Source organism: Corapipo altera, unplaced genomic scaffold, assembly GCF_003945725.1.
Source record: "Corapipo altera isolate COAL_440 unplaced genomic scaffold, ASM394572v1 1b, whole genome shotgun sequence".
In the NCBI taxonomy this organism is placed as follows: Eukaryota; Metazoa; Chordata; class Aves; order Passeriformes; family Pipridae; genus Corapipo; species Corapipo altera.
The window spans coordinates 18,971,043-18,996,923 of NW_020884881.1; the positions used below are offsets into that span (position 1 = coordinate 18,971,043).

Sequence of the window (25,881 nt, forward strand, 5' to 3'; positions counted from 1 at the left end):
TCAATATTAACAATTTAATACGTATTATAAGGTGAAGTGACAAAAAATTAGAGCAAATCCTGAATTAGGGGAGCTGCTTCTAATGGGATTTCAAATCTGATAACATGCAAATATGCTGGTTTCATTTCTTAAATATTAAATATATTCTCAAGATTAGGTGATATTGGAAAGAAGAAATTATCTTTGGCTGATGTAAATCAGTAAAGAGTTCCAGGAGTGAAAGGATCTCAAACCCCTTGAAAATTAGCTCTTGCCTTCTCTCTCTCAAGCACAAGGCTCAAAACGAAAGGTGACATTTGAACATTTAGACCGTAATTTGAAAACAGTTTTCTTACTTCAAACAAACTGGAGCAACAACGGGGCAGACTGGCTAAGAGGAGACTCAGCAGCTCTTCTGAGCACCTAAGTGGGGAACTCATCTACTTGAAGGAAGTCTGCTCCTCATTTCTGTCCACCTGGGAATTTCCAGGCTTTGAAATAAGACTTTTAGGAACAAAACTTAAAGTTTATATGAAAGGTACAGGGTTGCTGGCCTTACTAGTGGAAGTCTACAGAACAAAATTTCTGCACCCCAGCACCGCATCCCTTTGCTGTGTGTGTGCTGGTGTTGAGCCTGAGCCCCAGCTTTTCCAGGTGAAAAGTGAGCTGAGGAAAACCAGAAGGACAATCTCACATTTCAAATTCACAGAATTGAAATTCTCCTGCGTTGTTTTCCAAAGAGGTGGGACAATCCCTGAAACTCTTGGCAGACATCTTCCTTGGAGCTGTTATTTTGAAAAGACACCAAACCTGTAATCCCACTTCTCCTCAAAGCTCTTGGACAAGGCTCAGCAGCAAACACAGGAATCCATGTGGATTTTCCAAGCAAGTGTGCCATCTGAACTCATCCAACCAGCTTACCTTTTCGTGTTTGTGCTTCTCCTTCTCTTTCTCTTTCTTTTCTCTTTCTTTCCTCTCCTTTTCCTTCTCCTTCTTTTCCTTTTCTTTGTCCTTCTCCCTTTCTTTCTTTTTCTTCTTCTCTTTTTTGTCTTTCTTTTTCTCTTTTGGTTTCTCTTTGTCCTCAAACAGTTTTTCAGGAAGCATTGGAGACAAGGAAGGTAACATGCTGGGAAGCCTCATGGCAGATGGTGTGCTGAACAAGGGCACAGACATTTCTTTGGGAGGTAACACAAGAGGTGCTGATGGCATCTTTATCTTATCTTCCTTACCCTTATCTTTGAGTTTTTCTTTGTCTTTTTTATCCTTGTCTTTTTTGCCTTTCTCCTTCTCTTTCTTTTTATCTTTATGTTTCTCTCTCTCTTTTTTGGTATTGCCATCTTTCAACTTTACTTTTGTGTCAGCATCCTCAAAGTCCTTTAGTTTGAATTTATAGGGATCAGGATCATCCTCTTTGAGTAATTCCTTCCACTGAAACTTTGCTTCCTTGTTTCCCTCCTTGTCTTTATCCTTCTCCTTGTTCTTTTCTTTCTCCTTATTTTTCTCCTTGTTCTTCTCTTTGTCTTTTTCTTTTTGTTTTTCTTTCTTCTTCATTTTTGTTTTCAGCTCCTTTTTCAATTTCTTTTTCACTTCTGTCGATGAAGCCAACTTGGTTTTCTCCTCATAGACTTTGAGAAGAGGTTCTGGAGTTGGTGGTGACGCAGAAGGAGAGGAGAAATAAGTGAAGTTGGTGGGTGGATTAGAAGGTGTCCCCATATTTGCCTTCCGAATGACCTCATCAATTGAGTCATCCATTGTCCATGAAATGTCTGAACTTGAAGTCCCACCTGAGGCAGGGATTGGAGTTGCTCCTGCCTTGTTTGCATTATTGGCAGAAACAGAAGGTTTAGGAGTTGTAGTCTCTGAAATAGAAAGTCTTTTAGGACTGGTAAAAATTTCCCCTTCTGATTCGGAGCCAGAGGAAAACTCGAAGGGATCCGGTTCTCGTTCCGCACACGCACGAGCAATCACAGCATCGATGGAATCGTCAATGGTCTTGTCCATTACTGGTGCTTTCTTCACCTGGTTGTCAATATTTGGCTTGGGGGGAGGCTCAGGTGGTGCCTGTACTTGTTTTACTTGAATGTTTTCCTTTCCAATCTTGTCACTTAATGCAGCCAGAGGGGTTCTACTAGGTATTTCAGGCTTCACCGGTGGTTGTGGAACATGAGCAGGAACCTTTGGACTTTTAGGACTTTTTGGGCTCTTGGCGCGACCTGGTGACTTCTTTTCTTTGGATCCAGTTTTTGGTGAACGTATGGGGCTTCCAGCTACCACTGGCGAGGGTGTAGTTTTAGGTGATTTTGTCTTCTGTCCTGGAGAACTTGTTTTGGACTTTGTTTTGGGTACAAACGGCTTTGCCTCTAAAGTTTTCGGGGTTGGCACTTGGGATTTTGCAATGGGAGCCAACATTGGTGGTTCTGGTGAAGGAGGGGCTAAGTCTGTACTGTCCTGAGCATGAACTGGAGAGAGCATTGGTGGTACTTTTTGAGTATTTATTGAGCTGAGAGGCTCACGTGGTTCCAGAGTTACGTCCAAGGTGTCCCCTTTGGAAACAGATAGTTTTGGCCGTTTCACGGGTGGGAATTCCTCGGCATCAGGACTTTCTAACGGTCCCTTACTCAAGTAGTTCTCATCATTAATTGCCTCATCCTCTTCCATATCTCCTTCTTCCTCCAGTGGGACCTGCATGGCCTCTGCAGATGTACCTCCATCGGTGGGCACCTGTTCCTCTTCCTCTTCTGTAACAAAGAACATTTTAAAAAGTATTAGGATAATTAAAATTTGTTTACAGAGACAAACAAGCATCAGAGTAAATGTTCACGTGGATCTCAGCCCATAAGAGATAACTGGCCATGTAAGAGCTTCTTACTAGTCTGCCTGGAAGGAACATGTGGCATCTCCTGTCTCACATCAGCCACCATTGGAACTGGCAGGTGCCCTCATGGCAGTGCAACATCAAACCCACGAGCACAGGTAGAGCTCACCAATGGTGGCAGAGCTCATGGAGCAGGTCCAAAGTGCCACTTCTACTCAAAAACGCCATGATTATCTCCTCATTCCTTTTTAAATGAAGGGAGAGAGGCTGAAACATTTTTTGCTGTAACACAGTGGACTGCAAAGCATCAAAGTAAAATTAAACAGAATTGCCCGTCTTGACTATATATCTCACAATTTTGACTGCAGATTAACCACTAGGAAAATGTCTTCCTGGACCTGGTTTGTTTTTCCTGAAGCAGTACGGTATAAAGGGTAAAGCAGAGGACTAAAAGTCCCATTAAACCTCCCAGGTTCTGTCTCTGATACCATCTTAAGAGCTGCTGCATATGGACATTATAAGTTATGACTGTATGGGAATACCCCAGCATCCTGTGTGTGTGTGTGTGTGTTGGTTTGGATCAGGAACATGCCTTTGAAATGGATTTCCCCACCCCACCCCCTTACTGTTGTTTTGTTTGCATCATGGAGCAACCCTGGAGTGCGTGTGCTGGCTTCCTGCAGTAGTGAAACCAAGATGAAAGAGGAATACACCTAACGTGCTCCAGAGCAAGTGAGATTTCGGGCTGTGAGACAAAAAACCAGCTTGTGAAAACAAGATAAACCTGAAAGTGGCACAGTGTGGACATCAGGCACCAACTGGTCCAAGCCAGTGCGGACACCACTTGTGTGATTACTCTGTTTTTTTTGTTTAATAGCAATTATTTTCTTTTCCCTACACACAACACCGTCTTCAGGCCCACACATGACGTTATGGTGCAGAGAAAGGAGAAAATTCACTAGAGATCTCCCAGCAAATCCACAACAGGTTTAAGAAGAGAAACTCTGATCTCCCCAACCACAGCCAAGCACTTTATCCTCTTGGATACACTTCCTCACTTTCAAAATGGAATTACCCGAGCAGGAAAAAGGATTCTTAGTCCGGAATAAGAATGTCTACACAGGCATTAACCTGACACATTTATATGTGCAGTAATTACATCATTACACCTATGCTGGTTACCATTCCTGCACAGACAACCTCACTTCACTTTACCCCACATCTCTGTTTACCCAGCTGCAAAAACTCATGACATTTTGTCTAGAAGGGTTTCTGAGGAAAGATATCAAGTGCCCCAAGATTCTCACAAGAAATATGTAGTAAAAAACATTTATTAGGACAGTGGCTAAAGCCCAACTTCTTAATGAACAGGTGGTTTTAAAGAAGCAAACCCCAAGAAACTTGAAACGTTCCACTAACACTGTTTAAAGCTCTGTAAGGCAGCATCTTTCTGAAATATCTCTTTTCAAGGAGTTTATTTTCAGGTTTTCTGTGCTGGTGTTTCTCTACTGTAATGTGTCAATGCTCTGATTTAGAGGAGTTGAGTCAAGAGCCCTGGGCTGCAGCACAAATCTTGCCAGCATCACAAATTAAGTAAAATGAGCTAGCAAGTCTGGCTTTCGCCAGGGCCCAGAGGATTTACAGCAGCCATCCCAGAGAGAAGACTTTGCCTGAGGATAAAGCCTTAGCCTTCCGTGAAAAACAGAAATGTTAGGGAGTTAGGTTTTGCCTGGCTGGGCACTGACATTAAATTTTTTAAACTGCAAAGTTAGAGTATAACTGAGAAATCACTGTGGACTGAGACTGCACCTGCTATGGGGGAAAAAAAAAACCTGCTTCCCCATCATGGAAGTCATTTCAATCCCTGTTTAAGCTGCTGCAGAAATCAGCTGCCTTCACCTGCTCGGAAGCGTTTTGGGGATGAAAAATCAGCATTCATCAGATGTCACACAGCACTGGTTGCTACCCAGCAGTTTCCTCCCAACCCCATTCCACCCAGTTCACCACTGAGAGTTCGTTTTCATTTAAAAGAGAGATAAAATTTAAAACAAACACCGTACTTTAAAACGGGGATTTAGAGAAATCTTCTGCCTCAGTCACAAGATGAAAAGTGTAGCCAGATTCAAATATTAGGGAAGATAGGGTTTGATCATGCAGACTTTAGAGATAGCAACATATACCATTTTAATACAAAAACCACAGGGATAAAAAGAGTCAATAAAGTGGAAGAGAAACTGCTGCATTAAAAAAATTACATTTACTAGAAAAATCAGAACATTTATTTGCTAAAGATTTCTGCCTGGTGTCTGTTTTAACAGCCTCTCTGTTACACCGTGTCTCACGGAAGGGCACTGAAATATTTCATATTTTTATAACTTCTTCCCATCCCAAGGTGCTTCTCATGTTTTACCTACTCAGGATTGCAGGATACCAGCAGCTGCTGGATCAAAGGCGAAAAAACAATTTCAGAGGAGGTTTGGAGAACAGGGACCGGAGTTTTGTACAATAAAAAAAGAGCGATGCTTATTTTTTTTCTAATAAGGCCAAGTAAAGTTTGCAGCGGGCCCACGAAGCTTCTGTGATCTTGTGTGGAGGTGCCAGGGAAGGGCAGGAAAGGTTAAAGTGCAGTTTGTAGAGGTGAGACTAGAAATCGGGGTGTCTTGGCTCCAGCTTTCATGCACATTCCTGCAAGCCACAAAGACAACTTAGTAAGGAAGCAGAAGCATTACCATCCCTTTTATATGGACTTGGATTCCCAAAACATCTGGAAAAAATTGCCTGGGTCAGTCCTGAACAATCCAGGGACTAAGGAAGTTCACGAGCACTTAACTACTGACACACATTCACCACTTTTCAGACATGCTCAGATGACAATCTGGAATCCTATCGTGGTCAAATGAAATCCAAATTTCTCTTGGAGCGAGGCCACGGTCTGATCCTCAGCAAGGACTGGTTTTCTGCCAGGCAGCAGCTTTCAAACCTGAGCCACCGCAGCTGCGGCCGTGGAAGAAAACAATGAAGCACTTTTTTTTCTTTTTTTTTTTTGGGGGGGGGGGGTTGGTAATTAGAGAAAGTGAAATTTTTATCTTGGGTTCAAGACCTACGGCTCTTTTTCCTCCCGAAGGATTCACACCAGAGCAGGAACCAAATATGGGAAAACATCAGGTTTGAAGTGTGATCTGCCTGACTTGGTGATGAGCCACTTTCTCACCTCTGTCCACCTCATTCCCTATCCGGCACCTCTGGGCGTGCCATCCTTTGTGCACGGGATTGCTTTTTAACTCTCTTCACTGCCATTTCTCCCTATCTCCGGCCACCTTATTAATGATCCAACCCCAGTTAGCATCTACAGGTCAAATGGATATCACCTCGGCCATCTGCCCTCATAACTCTCTGCTGTAATGAAAGAAGACTAGAGCTGTTTGGGAGGTTTCTCAAGATAACAGATACATTTTTTTTTCTGGTCGTTAGAGGAGTCAGTGCTGGATCAATATTAATGCTCACATTACTAAAGCCATGGAGAGCAATTGTTTATGATGTCAGCCTGCCCCTTGTGCAGAGCCTGGGATCAAACCATGCACGGGATAGAGGAGGGATGATTTCAGCACTGGATTTGTCTGTCACTGAAATGAAAGAAGCTGAGAGCTGTTAGCATGCTGTTTGTGAGAAATCAAGACAGCTTTTCTTACTTGAGAATACTAGGATAAGCCAGAGAAGTGGTGGAATCACCATCCCTGGAAGTGTTCAAAAACCATGTAGATGTGGCACTTGGTTTATTGGTGGCCTTGGCAGTGCTGGGTTGATGGCTGTACTCTAGGAACTTAGAGGGCTTTTCCAACCTAAATAGGTAATAATGGTCATTTGTGTCTATGTGAGAAGGCAAGTTCACTTCCATGAAAGGATGATTTTGAAGTTAAGGGAGGAAGGAAGCCACTCCTCTCTTGACACGGGTCTGCAGCATGATTTTGGGCAGGTTACACTACATCCTGCTGCCTTCCCATCTGACAAACGATGATAATTCCATCTCGCAGAGGTGCTGTAAAAGCTGAACTTGATAAATATGTAGCTCCTTGGGATTTCTGAACAGAAAGCATTAGAATCCCAAATGCAAACCGTGGGGATCTGTCACCACTTCAAATGCTGGAAAATTTCTTAAGCTGAACAGTTCAGTCAAGAAACTGAAACTTCTGCACCTTTTTTAAGTAAAAAACATTAAAGAAGCTCAAACTCCATTTCTTGGTACATCATGTTCCAGTAGCACAGCAGGGACTCCAAAACCAAAGGTTTTTTGAATTTATACCTGCTTAATTTGGCCACAGCTCAGTTTCAGGACAGCAATACTCAACACTTCAGTAATGAACGTCCAAATTCTCAATGATCAAGTCCCTAAAACTGATACAAGGGTACAAAGGAGCAGAAATTCTGCCTTTATTGCAGGAAAAAAAGTGCAATCACCCTTACCACACTGTCATGCTCTCCTGGTTGCCTTGAGAGAGGCAGCACACATTGCTCTTACAACAGCAGGTCAGATGATAGTGAAGGCAGGAAAAACAGATGCAAAACTCATCTGATTGAAGAGAGAGGCACCTACATGTGGGCATTTTTCAAACAAGAAAACCTATTATATATAAATACATCTATAAAATTAGAATTGTCATCATCTTGGTCATTACCAGACTTTTTACCTGGTAGCTTCAGAGACAGCACCATGAGCACTTAGAGCCGGTTGGTGTCCTAGAGAACATGGCACAGACTGGGAAAGACAAGATCTCTGCTCAGATCCTGGCCCTGCCAAAAACCTACCCTGTCAGCTGGCTGATATTTAATTTAAGCAAAGTTCCAGTCTCTCTTCTGAAAACTGGATTAATATTTTGTTACGTCACAGGGTGGTGACAGGATAAAACCATCCGGGTAAGACATGTAGATTTAAGAATAAACCAATATTTCTTTGGTACAAGGTGAAGCAGAGTCAGACACGCTGGCCTAAAGCTGGACACTACTTGCTGCAGAAAGAATAATTTGATTTTAGTAACAGCAGCTCTTACCTCCAATGCTACAGTTAACATATTAAATACACAAAGCTCTGGGAGGTAACAGTTCCTGTGGAAGCCAACTCTTGTTATTATAATAATGCAAGATTTTGGCATTTGGTATTTGGTATTAACTGTAGTATGGCAGATAAAAAGTATCAGCTATCAGAGCAAACCCGCTGAGGATACAATTCACAAAGAGCAGATGTTTCCACCCAACTCATACATGGCTATTTTCAACAATTAAATTTCTTCCATAACCCTTTTCTTTTTAGACTTGAACATTTTGTGTTCTAACAGAATGCAAAGTGGCCAAACAAGGTGTGCCAACAGATCTCGGAATTCTTTCACACACAGTTCTGTTCATATCAGTCTCGCTGCTCTTTTGCACCGCATGGTACCAAGTCCCTAAGTATGGAATTGGGAGAGTCAGGGTTTTTAAGGAAAATTAGGACTCAGGAAAGGAAGTAATGTGGAAAGGCCTGCACTGAAATCTTCAACTCATCTTTCTTTCCAAGCATACACTCCTTAGGAGCGCATGGATATCAAGCTGGGGGTTTTATACACAGCCAGCTCAGCCTCTCAAATGCAAGGAAGGAAGAGATCGTTCCCACCCAACATATGAAACTTTTTAGTAAAAAAAAACAAGGAAAAAAACTTCCTGCAGACTTCCAGAATAATTTTCCTATGGTCTAGTTAAAGCATGGGATGAAGCCAAAGATAATTTTTTGGAAATTTTAAGTCATTAAGTCAAGAGCTTACATCCCTATCATATCCTGATAAGCAAAGGCTTTTGATTTCTGTTTAAAATAGAGGTTTTTTTCTTAGGCCATTATATGTTTTATCTCTTTAACTTGTAATAACAATGGGCTTTTCCCAAAACAAACAGAAAGTGTGCTTGTAGTCCATAAAGGAAATTAATGGAAGAGGGACAAAATTCAATCCTGATATCCTACAGGCCAATATCCTGATGGTCTAATGCAATATGAAGACACTAAGATACCTGCAATACACTTGCAGCTTAAAATACTGGATTTTATACAGATACTTGTGTATATATGTATATTTATAATTGTAATTTCTCTGCCCTATGAAAACAACTGATCGCTGATGTGACCTGTTTACCAAACAGGTGATAAACCAACAGATTTCTCTTTTACTGTATAAGATCAACCAAGCAATCACCAAACCCTGGCATTTTCCAGTTGGTATTTTCTATGGGAAGAGAGCTGGTAAGAGACCACCATAAAGGAGCTCATCTTCCATGTGTCTCAAATATTTCCACTGACACTGCCAGTGAGTATGAGAACAGGGTATTGATAGTTTGCCAGAAACAAACCACAACTCCTAAAGCTCCAGTTCTACATCACCTTGTTCCTTTAAAAAGAAACAGTCCAATTCTTTCATTTGTCATGGTTCAAGCATTTGTGCAGGAGAACGGGGAACTAAACAAGGCTAAAATAAGAAAGATTATCTACTGGTCTGAGCTCAAATCACTAATCTGGTCTGTCATGATACTACTCAAACATTTGGGCTAAAACAAGTCAGAGGAAAGTCCTGCAGCTCCTTTCTTATACCATCATCTTGCCCCCTCTCCATAGTGCAGTGACTTAATGGGCTGACTCAGGTGGAAATATATCCAGGGGTGGAAGAAAAAAACCAAAGACAAAGTATTTTACTGTACAGTTGGCAAAGTAAAAATCCCACCTCAGGATCACACAAATCTAAGGCTGTTGGAAAGAAGAGGAGAGAAGTGCTGAGCATCAGTCTGGGCATCAGATCTTGGTTAAGGGTATAATGTGAAACTTGGGCTTCCAGTGCTGCTTTAGGATACTGGATACAATGAGAATAACACTTCTAAGTACTTAACTAGTGGCTGTCCTATTCTAATATTTTTTAAAAAATGCAATTTTACGAAGCCAAATTACATAGGATTCTTAGAATGGCACAGCCAGATCCCCGCTGGGGACAGAAAAACAGTGTTGGCAGATGGTTATCTGCTACACTCACCATCTCTCTCTGACCTGACAAAATTAGTTCTGAATCTGTGCTGCTACAGCAAGCAAAAAGGTGTTTCTGTCTAAGTACAACGAGGGAGAATTTATTTTTGCTTTGACTTTCTAACAGTGGCTCAACAGTTTTTGTAGATCACACACACACATGAATGCACAGCAGTGCTGGGCTGATGATGCAGCTCTGGAAGGAGAGGAGAAACAACTCCAGAAGCATCTGTAGGAAGTGATGGAGTGAGAGGATGTGTGAGAACCAACCAGCTCCCTGTCAGCCTTGCCTCAGTCACTTTGGTGTTGCTCTGAACTATCCGTGACTGAGTCTGTCCCCTGAAATCTGCAGAGCAGAGTGTGATGTGAAAACCACCACTGTTAGATCAAAACATGGAGCCGGGGACAGAAAACCTCTGGAATAAAATTTGGATTAATCTCCATGCTTTTTATTTCACTTTTTGCTCCCTCTGGGGTGTATGATCCTTAAAAAGAACCGGGAACTCATCCCGAAGCACGCGTGCAGGCACAGAGGTTTTCCCTTTAAAGGAGCATTTTGACTTCTAAAAAATAAAATTATTAGCAAAGACAAGGTAATTAGGCAATGACAATTCATAGAGTACAACCAATCAATAACAGAGTACATTAGCAAGACTGACAGAGGTGTGAAGCCCATACGTTATAAATGGCTCTATACTGACCTGTAAAAATGCAGCGTTTCCCTCACATTCGGCACAATAAAAAACTAAACTGCTATATAAGCAAGCCAACCTGAAATGACACCTAGTATTATAAATGGCCTAATCTATATGTTAATACTGTTGTATCACATAACTGCAGCAAGACTAAGATAACAATATGACTTTGGGGTTTCTATGGCTACATCCTGGGCTAACGTGCCTGAAAGGGCTTGCTGCTGACACCACACAAGCTTTCTGAGTGCTTCTCTTTGGTTATTTATGATATGATTTATGATAACGACAACATCTCCTATTTTCTCCCCTCGTCAGATACAATAAATTGCCATCGTTAATCACCGTTCTTGCTTCAGCTATGATTACAATAGTATAATAGGGCCTGGCTATGGTAATACTGTGTATTAAGGTGTTTTTTCCCCCCCTTTAAAGAAATATGCACATGTAGATCTTCGTAGCCGATGTCAGCACCTGTAGTATTTTAATAGTCTTCCCAGGAGTATTTCTGGATGAGAATTCCCGTTACAACTCAGATTCTGCACTGCTCCTCTTGCAAAGATCAAATTTACGATCTAAAGACTCAAAATCCACATTGTATTATCTGTATCTAATAATTCCCAAATATAATACGAGGGGTTTATATGCATTTTTTCTTGAGAAAAGGAAAGCAGACCATCAGCCTTTTCACTTTGCACCTCTGTATCTAATCTTCCTGGCTGAGCTTTCCAAACCAGCTTTTCAAGTATCACAAATCTTACTAAAAACAAAAACACTGAACCCATATAAACATCTGGAAGGATTTTACAGTGCTTTTCCTTTTCTATATTATGGTCTTGTATAAGAAAATACACTCTTCTACCTTCAATAAAATCCTAGGTTAAAAACCCCCAGGCTTTTACAAATATTTTAGGAAGCAACTATTGTACCCCCTGGCAGAGGAACAGACTAGTTATTTATTGCACTGGGGTACCTGTACCTCTTCCATACTAAAAATTTTTACCTGGCATTGCAGAATTTTAGTCCTCCACTGATGTTCAACCTACATGTGCATCTGGGTACTTGGATTTAGCAGTGAGAAAATAGAATGATTGTTTAATTAATATCTTATTTTGCAATGGAGCTAAAGAACAGCAGAAATAGGAAGGTGTAACTGTCCCACAGACAGCACATATTTCAGTCTATTACTTCAGACCTCACTGTTTCTCCCCAAAAGTTCAGAATTTAAACTCAAAAAAAGCTTTGCTTTCTGTGTAACACATCTGTGAGAGCAGAAATGTGGTTTAGAGCCCAGGTTCTAGAATTTAAGAGTCACATTTCTCATCCTCAGGAGTCCCACAGACAGCAAGTAAGAGACAGACACGATGGCACGGTGGGGTATTTTAGATTGTACTAATAAGCATATTTCTATTTATATTGCTGCTATAAATAGCTAATGTGCCCTTCAGCCCAGAGATCATTAGTGACCCAACTCATTACTGGTTTTGTGGCAGAGGCAGTGGAGGTGGGAGGGGAGGATGTGGCAATACTGATCAGTACAGGGAAGATGTCTGGCATGGAAGAAATGGGGATATGAAGACAGTGGTCTCCTATCAAAAGATGAGCTCATCTCAAAGTTCAGATGATAAACACTGACACCTCTGTGCCAGGGGTGGCACAAAATCCACATGGAGGGAGAACTCCTCTGCCAGACAAGGTCTGGGATAAGCTACAATTACCTGTGTCCGCCTGTGACTCACTTTACTCCTCAAAAAGAAACCTGGGCTACTTTGGGTCTTAATCTGTTACGTTCTTGTTCACGTGAGGGAGCTTCTGCAAAAATGAATTCCCAGAAGGAAGTTCTGGCTCAGTGCAGCTTAAAGACCTTCATCACTTTGGTTATGCAGGACAAAGATGCAACTTTGCTGCCATAAAAAAGGCTCTGAGTGTTTGTATCACCTTCAAATAACTTTTCAGTTCAACAACTCATTTGGTCATTAATTGCCTTTCCTCTCCTCCTCCTCTTGTGCATCACTTGCAATTGCAAGGGCACTTTTGAATCCAAATGATAAAGCTGCTCAGGGCAAGAACCGTATCTGTGTTTTTCAAAGTGCTTTGGTTACTCCTGGCACTATAAAAAAACCCCAAACCCAACAAACAGGGCACGTATTTAGAGACTCTTCCATCCATCTTTTTGTCTTCATCAGGTAAGAAAGGGAAATGAAGTATTTTCCCAGCAACTAAAAAAATATTTTACAAAAATGAGGAAGATTTGGGGAGTGAGAAGTTTATTTCCAATAGATGAATTGAGAGGTATAAAAAAGTCAACTAGGTCCTGTGCTCTAGACTAAATTGGATAAAGCCTTTCTACTCTGCTAGGTGAAACTCTGATCTGTGCTGTCAAGCCACAGTGGCACAAATTAAGACAAGTCACTGAAATTTAATTAAAAAAATAAATAAAAAATCCCTGCCATCGACTGGAAACTCTCACTAATGAGAATGGAATTACTACATTTTCCAAGTAAAAAAAAAATGTGTTCATCCTCTGTCTTACTATATGTAGCCACACCATACCCAGAAGTGTTTACCAAATATTCCAGCTCTTGGGAATGGGTCTATCCACTCATTTGTTTAAGGATACGAGAAGCAATTAGGAATGCTTTTGCCATGTAGAGCAACGAGTTTATTCTAACAGTTGCTACTCAGAAACGCAAATGCAGTTCCAGCTGATGACTCTGAACAGTATCCAAAGCCTTCAGGAGGATGTGCTGACCACGCACATCCCAGGATTTCAGCAGTCTGAACTGGTACTGGTGTGTCCTGGTACATATATGAACCCCCCCATTTGCTGGGATGAATTTTGAGCTACAATACGAATCCCATAACAAATACAATCTTCTTGATCTAGCAGAGAAGGAAATCACTGATGATAAGGTTTTAATAAAGCTTGACAAGCCTCAAAATTAAATTTGCTGGGAAGGGTTCACCCCCGAAACAGATACTTTCAGGCGGCCTTCACGAAAGAAGCCAAGGAAGGACTTAAAGAGAGCAAAATGTTTACTTTAAGAGCTTTTTTTCTTACAGCTACAAATCCAATTAGTGACTCTCTTTGTCTTCCAGCCTCTCTGCTTCATTCCGTACAGGAGCACATGTGTGTCCTGGCTCTCCCTGTAACCCTGCCCTGCTAAAGGTGCCCATAGGCAGAGAGAAAACTAATCAGGGCAGCGCAATCACCCATCCAGCAGCACTTCCCTGGCGGCACCGCAGAGCCATCTGACACCGGATCGGACGGCCTGAGACGCCACGGTGGGTTCAAAATGCCTCTGTCAGCACCGCTGGGAAAACACTGCTCCGGGAGCACGGGGTGACTGTGCTGAGCAATAACTCTGTGGGCAGCTTCCCTCCCCGGCAAGGAGCCCGATTCAGGAGGCCGTAGGAAAATTTAAACCGCATCCAATTTAAAACCTCTGCTTTTTTTTTTTTTTCCGGTGACCTTATAATTTTTCAGGGACAGCTGCTAAAATGTATTGCTTCTTTCCGTAGGACCTCATGGATCACGGCAACATCTTCAAATAAATCTCACTTCCAAGGGAGCTCAGAGGCTGAAAACAGAGCACGGGAGTCTGTTAGATGCTCTCACTGTACAAGGGCTTTTTGGGGACACAACTGGAAAGACCTCGTGGTCTTTTGCAAAGCCACAGCCACAAAACAATCCTACATGTCTGCGGTTGCTGTAAGACTTTGTAGGACAATTAAGTTAAGCAAAAAGCAGTGAAAAACATCAGCAGAAAAGAATAAAAGAGAGATTCAAAGACATCAGAATCCTGTAGGTACACTAGGAGAGCTAAGCATGGAGGTGAAATGACTGTGATAATACTTCTCTTGGCATCACTTGCAATGGATGCAAAGAGAGGATCCTCTTCTACAAGAGTGACAGAACAAGGGGGAATGACTTCAAACTGACAAGAGTAGGTTTAAAATGGATATAAGGCAGAAATTCTTTACTCTGAGCGTGGTGAGGCCCTGGCACAGGTTGTCCAGAGAAGCTGTGGCTGCCCCATCCCTGGAACTGTTCAAGGTCAGGTTGGATGTGGCTTGGAACAACCTGGTCTAGTGGAAGGTGTCCCTGCACAGGGCAGGGGGTGGAACAAGATGGTCTTTAAGGACCCTTCCAACACAAACCATTCTGTGATTCTATGATTTTTGTGGAAGCATTAAGCAATTGTCCCCGTTTAGAAACATTCCAACCCATTTTTTAAAATAAAACCTTACAGCTTTGACAAGGACCTCAAGGCCCATGTTGTGTGAAGCTGCACTTTACACTCAACTCTCTTCCTATGCCACAGCCTTCATTTGGATGCAAGGGCTGCCCCAGTGCTCCCAATGACCTTGGTAAAATTCTTAAAACAAAACAAAAACAAAAACCCACACTAAAAAACCTTCAGGACCTCAGGCTCTAAAGCTATTTTAGAATTAGCTTTGAATAATTGTCCCACAATAGGAGTTTTCTTGATTAATTGCTTAAGATAAGGCCTCCTTTTCCTTGCTGGCCTCCAGTGACTCCCTCCACTTCCCATAATCACTTTTGTCTCAGTCTCCTGTTCACTGGGAACAGCTAAGAGAAAAATCAGAGATACACCAACTCCATTACCTGAGGATTAGCCAGGAGATAACCCTATGTATTCCATTACTGACCATTATTTGAGTAATTATTCAATCAAGTTTAGACCATGTGAAAGATGCACTAATTGTTTTGCAGAGCCTGCCCAAGCTGTTTATCTAAGGGATGCAACTTGTGTCCTTTAACAAAACAAAAATGATGTGCTGATTGCAAAGGAAAATGAGAAGTGGCTTTGTATTGAACTCTGTATCCTAATTAGGCTTAACTAGGAGTTAAGGATCTATTTTGATCAAGTTTCCGCACAAGCTGGATTGGGGACATACTTGATTATAGAAATTCTGCAGGATATTGCTTTTCCATCTAAATTATTTAAAAAAAATGGTCCTCTGCCATTATTTTTCTAGTAGTTTATGAGATAAGCATCCTGAATATAGGGAAAGCAGGAGAAACAAACAAGCCAGCAACCAGCAGGCTTAATTTAAACAAGAAACTTGTGCACACATCAGTCCTAGACTCAGAGGGCTTGATACTCTGATTTAAACTGAATTAATGCCTTTTAGCTAAGTAATATTTTTTTTGGACACAGGAGAGGAATGAAAAAAACCAAATGAAAACAAATTTAGTGAAGGAATTGGCTTCAGTAGGCAGTTTTACGTAACATTAACTTTCCACTCGGACACAAAAAAAATAAAAATCCTTCATTTCAGAGCTGTTGGATTCCCATGCAACCTTCCCGTTCCACAGACCTCAGGCTGGTTCACTACCAGGTGACTCCCCGCTGAGAGGGGACTGAAATTCTCAGGGACACCAGCTGATGATGATCACCAAAGACCCCAAAAAACCCACAAACTAAAGAGAAGTTTTTTATCTCAAGATGCCAAACCTTCCTTAGTCATGAAACGTCGCAGAAGCCTTTACAGCTGATGCAAAGTTAATCCATCTGACCCCTCTTGTTGCCACTCTTTCTAAACCTCTGATGAATGAACTCAGACCTTTACCAGCTCTGTCTTCATGAGTTTTGTGGGGTGGAGAAGATATTTACCTATGAATTGACCCTATTAGCAGCAACAACCTGTTGTTCCCTCCTCTCCCCAGAATGAACCATGCTCTGGGGTGTATTACAGAGAAATTGAAATGAGGGAGGTTTTCCCCGTTAATTTCTCTCACCTCCCAATTCAAACTGTAAATCCATAGGGACCTGAATTAGGTTTGTTAATATGCCTTTCACCCCCACTGCTGCCTGGATAAATCAGGAACAGAAACAACACTGAAGGTTTTCTTCCACATTTCTTTGTTTTTTCTTTTTGTTTTGATTTTCTGTTTTCTTTCAACCTTTTATTTTTCTCTTTTCCACCTCTTCATTGTAGGTGTCCCTGCCCAGGCAGGGGAATTGGAATCAGATAATCTTTAATGTCTCTTCCAACCCAAACCATTCCATGATTCTGTGATTCTACAGTTCATTAGCTGCCCCTTACAAAATCCAGAAAATACCAGTTTTTCTGTATTACAGGTATTTTTTCTTTTTCCTATCCCTCACTCTGAGCTGTCTTTTTGTCTAGCATTTAGCAGGAAGATGAAAACTAGATGAGGGACGAATACATTTGCTTTTCATGTCACTCGGAATACTTTCATGCAGGTGACTGGTGGCAAAAGGCCAGACTGAAGCAAAGGGTGAAGGACAAAAGACCCAGGAAACCCATAAAACACGGGACTTGTAAGAAGCAGCAAGAGCAGCAAGAGTAGATAAAGAGGAGTCACACTGAACAAGCATTTCCAGGGCAAAATAAGGAAGGTGGGACAAGCAAGTATGTTGTGGACACATGGTCAAAGGAGATGTGGAACAAGCCAGATTGTGCATGGGCAGCAATTGGTTGCTGGGGTTTTTTCCATCACATGATTCTCAATCTTGCAAGTTTTGGTCCTCGAGGTCTTGTTTAGGGAGAGTCTTTTTACTCCTGAGTTCTTCTGTCTCACACCTGTCACTACCAGGTGCAGCTACCACGGCTTCATTTCTTATGCACATCCAGCAAAATAAAAAATGCCTCGGGATACTCTCAGATAAGAAGCTGCTCAGATGTGATGTAGCTCAGTTATTAAAAAGTAATTACACTTCATATTCTCATGCAGCATTCATTACTTTCAGAAGGGGCTTAGATATCTAACTTTTAAATATAAAACTTTGCAGGAATAGCTGAACAATCCCAGTTTGGTCACTAAGGTACAGATTCTCTTGCTTAAAATAGTGAGTTCAGTGTCACTGTGCCAAACCACGAGAATGATTCCGTCTGGCACATTGCAGCCAAGATGAATTAGCTTATGATCTCCTGGGGTCTTCTGGCTTCTAATATAATGCCTGAGAGGAAGAAGTTGCTTGCAATGACCAACAGCTTGGGACACGAGGCACTGACAGTTTAGAGTTTCTTAGATGGTTTTTGCACGTTACCCTGGCTTCGTCCACATTCGTCCCACAACATCCAGTGGTTGTACAACCACAGGGCAGATCAGGTCAGAGAGCTGAAGGACAAGCCAAATTCTCCTCTCCTTCTTCCCCAAAAAACCCCAACATTTATCCTCATCAACTTGTTAACCAGCTCAAAGGAGAGGGGGAGAAAGGAGCAAGAAGGGATGAGAACACCCTGCTCCTCCTGGCAGCGTCCCACAGCTGCAGCAGAGAAACCTTCCCCCCAGCAGCCTGACAGACACCAGGGGATCAGCCCTCCTGACCTGACAGAACACACATGATGGAAACACAACATTCAAGATCAGTATATCACACTATAACTATACACTTTCTGTTGCTAACTTTGCTTTTTGTATTTCAGAAGAATTATGGATCGTTTCAGGTGTGATGGGACTTCCCTCATCTTCCCTCAAGGGCAGACACAGACACTTGTGTACCAATTGAGCCTCTTGTTGCAGATGGAGAAAGTTCCAGAGAAGACTTATTCAGATCTCTGACTTTGCAGAAGGATAGAGGATTCTTTTTCCAGCTGGGGCAGGAGATTTATTTATTTTTCTTGAATGGTATCTTTGACTCAGCAAAGATCACTCCTCAATTCACTTTCTAATTTTTTTCTTTCCCTCTATTCCAGGAGTTGGACTTCAATGATCCTTGTGGGTCCTATGATTATTTTTACACCATATTATTCCCTAATAAAGTGGGAAAAGGAAAACCCTTTCCTCTCTCCTTTCCCACCAAGAACTGTTACTGCTCCCAGTTGCCAGACAGACAGCAGAACTTCTGATAATCTCTAAAAATCTCTCTCAAAAAAGAAATATCACTGAAATGTAGAAAAAGGACCTGCCACCACTTCTTTTGTAGGGAGCTAAAGAGCCTTTAATAAAGAACTTCAGATCCAGAAAAAGATCTGAGTTTGTTTCATGCACTCAATAAGACCCTGGCAGACATGAGATTTTTGTTTTATTTTGGATCTTCTTCCCCTCCCCTACTATTTCTGGGCTAGAGAAATAAACACATAAGGTTGGTGTGCTCTGTGTACACCCAGGAACTCATTAAGTTCAGCCAAAATGACCTCCAGAACTGTGGGATGAAGTAACAAGAAAAATAAAGCATTAGGAATTTTAATACAATAACTATTTGCTTCCTTTTGCCACAAATTCTTTATGGGTTTCTAAGTTACATCTGCTACCACAGGATAAACATCTTGTGCTCTGGCTATTAAAGGCTTCCTACAAAAATCTAAGATTTACTCAGTTATCTGCACAGAAAACTGTTTAAAAAATCTAGGTGCCTTGCAGGGAGAAAGAAATCTAACCATAAATCTGCGAGCAAGAACAAGGACACTTTCTTAATCCCCTGAGTAGGAAAGGTGTTGTCAGGACTTGTATCTACGTCTTCTGCAAATTAACAAGGAAAAAAAATAGTCAGTGATGGTCAAAAGCATAAGGAACTGGGAGGAGAAAAGACAAGTTACAATTTTAGTCTGGACACCTGAGGAACTGTAAAGATATTAATTCCATTTTCAATATTCTACACCACCACAAGAGAATATTACCCTTGACATACACCAGACATGCTGAATGACAGAGTGGCAAAAAATGTCATTTATCATAAGCAATATGATTAACAAGCTCTCTGACTGCTCAAGAATAGCAGGTATTTAGAGGCACAAGATACTCAATTCAGAATAAAAGTCTAAATTCATTCTTGCTCAGGAGTAAGATTTTTGCCAAGCCACTGTTTGGGCAATTTTCTGTTACCAAGACCAGATATTCCAGGATAACCTGCTCAGGGCAAGGCTACGTATTTTTACGGGCTCTTCACCCACAGATGGTAAAGAATTTGCACAGACAACCAAAACCACAGAATCATAGAATGGTTTGGGTTGTAAGGGACCTTAAAGATCACCTTGCTCCAATCCACTTGCCATGGGCAGGGACACCTTCCACTAGACCAGGTTACTAAATCAGGAGTCTCATCCTAAAGAAATGAAAACCACCAGGGCTCAGAAATGACAAACTCCTTAAGTCTAGTCAGTGTCATGCAAAATATTGGTGGCAGGGATGAAAACTCAAACTATAGGATGAGTTTGGAAATCTAACACTGAACCCACCAGTTCATCTTTTGCTTTAGAACAGGTGTGATCTGGCTAATCACATATTTTTAATATGGTCAGAAGGACAGAGTCCATCTCTCACCCCTTGGATTAGGGGAGATACTTTGTTCATCTGCAGTATGATCCTGCACCTCTCCTTAGGAGAGACGAGCTCCGCCTGCCAATGAAACTGTTGGTTTCCCCTGGCAGGCAGAGCAGTTTAATTCCCTGCAATTCACTTATGAATTATTTGGGAATGACCACCACTTTTTGGCTGATGCCCATCTAGAAAAGGCACAATTTTTAATTTCAAAATAAATCACAAAAGAGCTGTGAGACTGTAACCTCCACTTTTTGTGCCACATCCCTCTCCTCGCCTCCATCCCCCCACCAGTGCGGATTAGGATGGGGAGAGGGATGAATTATCTCTGGAGAACTATAAAAGATAGAATTGATTTTTGGTAAGAACTCCATGGAAGTTCTTAATACCTCCTTATCTTTGTGAGTAATACAGCAATGTTCCTCCGCTGAGTGAGCGGCTATCTTCGGAGCAATCCTTGCCAATGTTATCTCTGCAGAAAAGCAGCTTTGAAGGGCAGAAAATAATATATGTTCCCCACTGGTTGCAAAGGAGTTGTGTCAAAACTTGTAATACAGAGTTTAGGTCCTGCACTACATATTTCCATAACTTAGGGGAATTCAACAAGTTGGCTGCTGTGTCACCAGCACGAGGCCGAGATAAGATTTGCCCACCTCGCTTTGTGAAATTTAATAACTGTGAAGCATCTCAGAGCACCTGCACAAACCTAATGATGTGACATTGCCCAAATTCACTGTATTGCATGTTATATTTTTATTACAGAATGAATTTGTGAAGCTTCTTTAAATAAATTTTAAAAATCCTTCATATTTGAGTATTTCCTGAAGAAAAGTGGCAAATTCTAGGTTCATAAGGGGAAGCAATTTCCTATTAGACTAGTAAGGAGGGATGGCAAAAAAAGGTGTAGTTTTGGATGCACAAGCTATTTGCCAGGACAGAGGCTTGTGTGCCTCTGCTTTTTTCCTGACCACAACAACTGATCTAAGAGGAGATCCCACCTCCTCCTCCAAACTGTCTGATCCTGACTGCAACATTAACACCAATACTGGAGACTGGCCCACCTCTAATAATTTCAGGTAGTCCCCTACAACTTTTGAGTGTTTAGGTCAAATGGTCAATTTTCTGAGAAACAGAAGCCTTTGATCCAAAAAGTTCCTGTTTCTGAGAAAGCCTCATTTAAATGTGCCGGGATCTCTAACGTCACCTCCCTGCCAGACCAGGCTATTTATATATAATATTTTCCAGCCCTTGACAACTAGCAAGGAGATCACATACAGAAAGCATCTTGAAGCTCCCCTGAACACAATCCCCTGCTGCAGCTGAGCAGTCTCTCCTGAGAAAAAGAACAACTTTTTGGTCATCTACCGAAGCCAGTAATTCTGTTCTTCGGACTCCCAGGATTTCTGCTATCTGATGGAATATTTAAGCGGAGACTTCATTCCCCCGGTGGAGCGCCAACGGCTCAGCCACTCCACTCCGGTGTTCAATGAGCTCTTGTGTTCTATTACAGAATAAATGCGATTTTCTGCCCAGCTGGAAAATGATACTTCTTCCTAGTGCAGAGATTTGTACCCCACTCCAACCCGCCTAAATAGGTCACAGTTACATTTTCACAATACTACCAATATATCCCTTCAGAAAATGCAAAAGCTTGGTGCACCCAGGGCAAAGACTATCAAACATGGACTACTGCAGACTCTTCTTAGCAAGGAAAAATAAATCAAACTAAGGAACACGTTACATCTCTCTGTAAAACCTCTCCCTCGGCCCGGAGGGTTGGAAGAGCCCTCCCATATCTCTCTCTCTCATCAACTTTCCTATTTCAAGCAGATTTGAAGGCCCTGCTCTGCCAGTGACCGGCTCGGTGGTGCTTGACAAGACACAGCTCCGTGCCTGACTCCCATCCTCTATCAAATGGGGATTATTGATATTTTCCCCCAATTGCCTTGAGCACTCTGAGTGTACCAAGAAGCCTTATTTTTTCCTGTGCCTGCCCAAAATAAAACAAGCTCTGTCAATCCTACCAGCGCTGCTCTACATGGTGCAAGTCTCCCAAAAATATGGAGTTTGAGGTCTAGTTAGATGACTTGAGGAAGCAAAAAGTGTGATATGTTGCTCAATTTCTTCTTCATCTGCCTCCTGTGCATGCTTTTCTTACGTTGTTTTACCAGTCGAATGATGGTTGGACTTGATGATCTTAAAGTTCTTTTCAAACCTTAACACCATATGATTCTATAAAGTAATTAAGCACTAGTTAACATGCCCTTCAAAAGCACATGTTGTTTTCAGTCACCCCGGTGTAACTCTGGAGTAAGCTTAAAAAAGTCAAGTGAGTAAATCTCTGCATGTGGAGAGACTGAAACTTTCAGTGTCAATTCAGGGAAAATGAAGCAAAATGTGGAGAAAGGGGATGCTCAGAATTGATTTTTCCAACAAGGCATTTACAGGCACTCCAAACACCACCTCCACTTCAAACATAAAACAGTCATTGTGCGGATTTGTTACAGTACAACTCACTAACATATTTGATTCCACATTATCTGGAACTCCGAGTTATCCGAGGTCTCATCTTCTTAATGGAAGGGAATGTACAAAAGCAGAGCACTCACTTGAACACACAATATATTACCTATACAAATTGGGACTCTTTCAACAGACAAACTTAAAAAACAAATTATGGTTGACTATCAATTTGATACTCTGCAGCAGAAAACACCACTTAAAGCCTCATGGTTTATAAAGCCTTTTAAGGACACTTCTTGGCATTATAGAACACCAGATCTTGACCATGTGCTACAATTCTGTAGAAAGCTTCCATGAGAAGAAAATTTTTGGTAGTTAGTTGTTGCAGCTGAGACCTTACCAAATATTAAACAAATACAGTGCTGTAGGCTGAGATACTGAAACTATACCAGTGTTTCTTGGCATAATATCCCAGTGCTGTGTCAAAAGCAAAGATTCCTGCTGAAGCAACGTGCTGGGTATCTCAAAGGAAATTTGGAAACAAAAAACACAGGCAGCCCTGCCTAATACACTGATCCAGGAGCCAGTGCAATTCTGCAATTATCTTTGCTTCACTACAGCTACCTCTAAACTAAGGTGCCTGCAAAATAAATTCAGAGCCCTGCCTCAGTTTCCCCATTTTTAGAGACTGGAGAAGCTACTTGAGAACAGTGAATTCAAAGTCAAACACGTATTTGCCAAACACACAGAGAAATGCAAATTGCTTTTCCTTTTCAAGAGTCTTTCTGCATTTAACAAAGTCAAATGTGAGAGGTATCACCACTGAGAGGTTTCTATGTAGGAGCAAACAGTAGTTTCTAAAGCACATGTGGTTTGTCTTAAGCACAGGTATTTTTGAACTCATGGTCATATTCTCAACAGCATTTCTTAGAATCACAGAATTACAAAACGGTTTGGGTTGGACGAGACCTTAAAGATCACCCAGTTCCAACACCCTGCCACGGGCAGGGACACCTTCCACTACACCAGGTTGCTCCAAGTCCTGTCCAGCCTGGCCCTGAACACTTCCATGGATGAGGAGTCCATAACCTCTCTGGGCAATCTGTTCAAGTGCCTCACCACCCTCACAGCCAAGAATTTCTGCCTCATATCAAATCTAAATCTACCCTCCTTCAGCTTAAGGTCCTTCCCCCTTGTCCTATCACTCCATATCTTCATGAAAAGTCCCTCTCTAGCCTTCTTGTAAGTCCCCTTTACTTACATTTTGCAGTGTTTTACAAAAAAGCCCAACAGACTTCAGTAAATTAAGATTAAGAATCCCAACAACTTTCAGCAAAAATAGTATTTTTTATTTCTTACGCACTCAGAAGAACCAACCTTAATTTGCCAACTCCCTTAATTAAACATTAATAGAAGCTCTAACTTGCAATCAAAATTCTATAATGAAAATTGTAACCCCCACATCTCATTCTGCAGCTTTTCATCAGGGTATGAGCCAGATTTTAGCTGTGTAGCACCAGACATGCCACAAACAGCACAGCACAGTACAATTTACTGCATAAAAATTCAAGTCCATAGTGCAGTGACAGATACTTGGATGCTACTGGGCAGTTCATGTTATAAACAGAGGCATTTCTCTTGAAAGTTCAATAAGGTTGAAAGCCAAAACAGTGATACGGCATCAGGGATTTATCATCTAATAATAAAAGACTGTTTGTTCCTCCAGATCTGCTTCAAACAAGTGGAGTCTCATGCTGAAAGAGCAGGTTCAGAAGGCATGCAGCTCTTCAATTGCACTCCTTATTGCATGCTTTATATTAAAGAAAGCAATTTAACTTTTGAGGACAAGAAAATTATCTTGAAACTGAAGTCCTGCCTAAGCTCAAGGCCAAGTTAGAAAAGAACATATAAAATTATTAAAAGGTCTTCAATTATTATGATAACTGGAACACTCACAACAGCTGTAATTCAGGGTGCCTACACATTTTAATTATAACCCCCAGTTTCAGCAGGTTATAGTTTTCTCTCTCTATCAGGCTAAAATTTATCAGGTCTGGCCTGTCACAGCCTTTAAGCAAAAAAAAGTTTAGGTCACATTGTTCACTTCTGCTCCCATCATGGGAAAGTAGAACAAAAAGAAAGTAACTGCATCAGTGATAGAGATGGAAACACTTGAGCACTCTCTCTTAATGGTGCTTCGGAGATTTTTGGTGAAAACTATGTATGGTATCACTGAACCCACTCCTGTTATTCAATAAATTATAAAATAACATGAGAATTTACGTGGCTGTCAAAGCAATGTGAAATAGAGGGGCACCATTGTCCAAGAATCCTAGAATGGGTTGGAAGGGGTCTTCCAGATCATCTCATTCCAACTCCCCTGCCAGGGGCACCTTCCTCTAGCCCAGGCTGCTCAGAGCCCCATCCAGCCTGGCATTGGTGAAAGCTGTTTTACACCAGGTATTTCAGCAAACCAATCGGCCTCACTTCCACAAAATGAGGTTTCTTACTTAAACAAGTCAAGGCTTTTGGATCTTTGCCTCCCTCCTTATCAAGCACAAATGGACAAAACTGGACTCTGCAGAAACGATCTGGTGCAGCATTCTCTGGACCTCAACTTTCTACTCATGGACTTTGCTACAGCAGTAAACCCTTTCCCCATTTGTGCAAGGTTTGATGAAAGGCACAACTCTGATCAGCACAGAACAGACAATCTGCTACTGTGCAGCCAAAATTAATCATACATACATACATACATATATATGTATATACATATACATATATATATATATATATATATTAAACATCCAACAAACTTAATGCAAAACCATCCCAAGACATTGACAGGTATGTGTGCTAACTCTTGAGAGACTGGAAGTGCTTTGACACTGTGGATGGGCCCAAGTGATGGTCTGCTGGTTGTGTATGTGCTGCCAGAAGAGAAAAACTAACCTAGGTTCACTCACATGACATACACTGATTAAAACCTTACTGTTCTTCTAAAATGCTCCTCTGGACTGTAAAGTACAATGTAAATATAGATTCAATGTAAATGTAAAGTATAATATGACAAGCGAATAAAATTCAAGGAGACAAGAATCTCATACATACACAACGACGAGTATCTATAAAACTATACATCAATGACTAAATTAATTATTAGGATGTAAATATCAAGCAAAACTACTATATTATAGTTTTGTAGCTCCAGATTTGCCAAATGGAGCTCCAGCAAATCACTGCTCTGAGTGCACAACCTCATGCTCCATCCTTTCCTGTTTTAATGATACGGCGTACTTGAAAAAATAAATTGTGATGGTAACACTGTCATGCAATGACACTTGAACATTCTATGTCCAACCTCACCTGAATTTTTCTGAGCTTAACAAGTGCAACCTCATATGTCTCAATGTTTAAAAGAAGGATGTAATATAGTAGTAGCACTGAATTTATGATTGCTTTTATTAAAGAAGCATCTTGGAGACCTCAGCTAACAACAGAATTCTGTTGTGGTAGATGCTGTCCAGACTTAACCTGAAAAGACCTCAGTCAGAACAGTTTACAAATCAAATATGGAAGACATACCTAAGCTGAAGGACAGGAAATATTACTGTAATAATACTGATTTATGAAGGAAGTGACCTAC

The 25,881-nt window shown here is 41.3% G+C and overlaps 1 protein-coding gene across 1 annotated transcript in view; it reads right to left on the minus strand.

Annotated features, from left to right (window-relative positions):
• TAF3 (TATA-box binding protein associated factor 3) overlaps window positions 1-25,881 on the minus strand; it is a 117,680-nt gene that overhangs the window by 27,687 nt on the left and 64,112 nt on the right. The window contains exon 3 of the mRNA XM_027639745.1: window positions 901-2,717. Coding sequence (XP_027495546.1) covers window positions 901-2,717 — 1,817 coding nt within the window. The remainder of the gene's footprint in view (window positions 1-900; window positions 2,718-25,881) is intronic.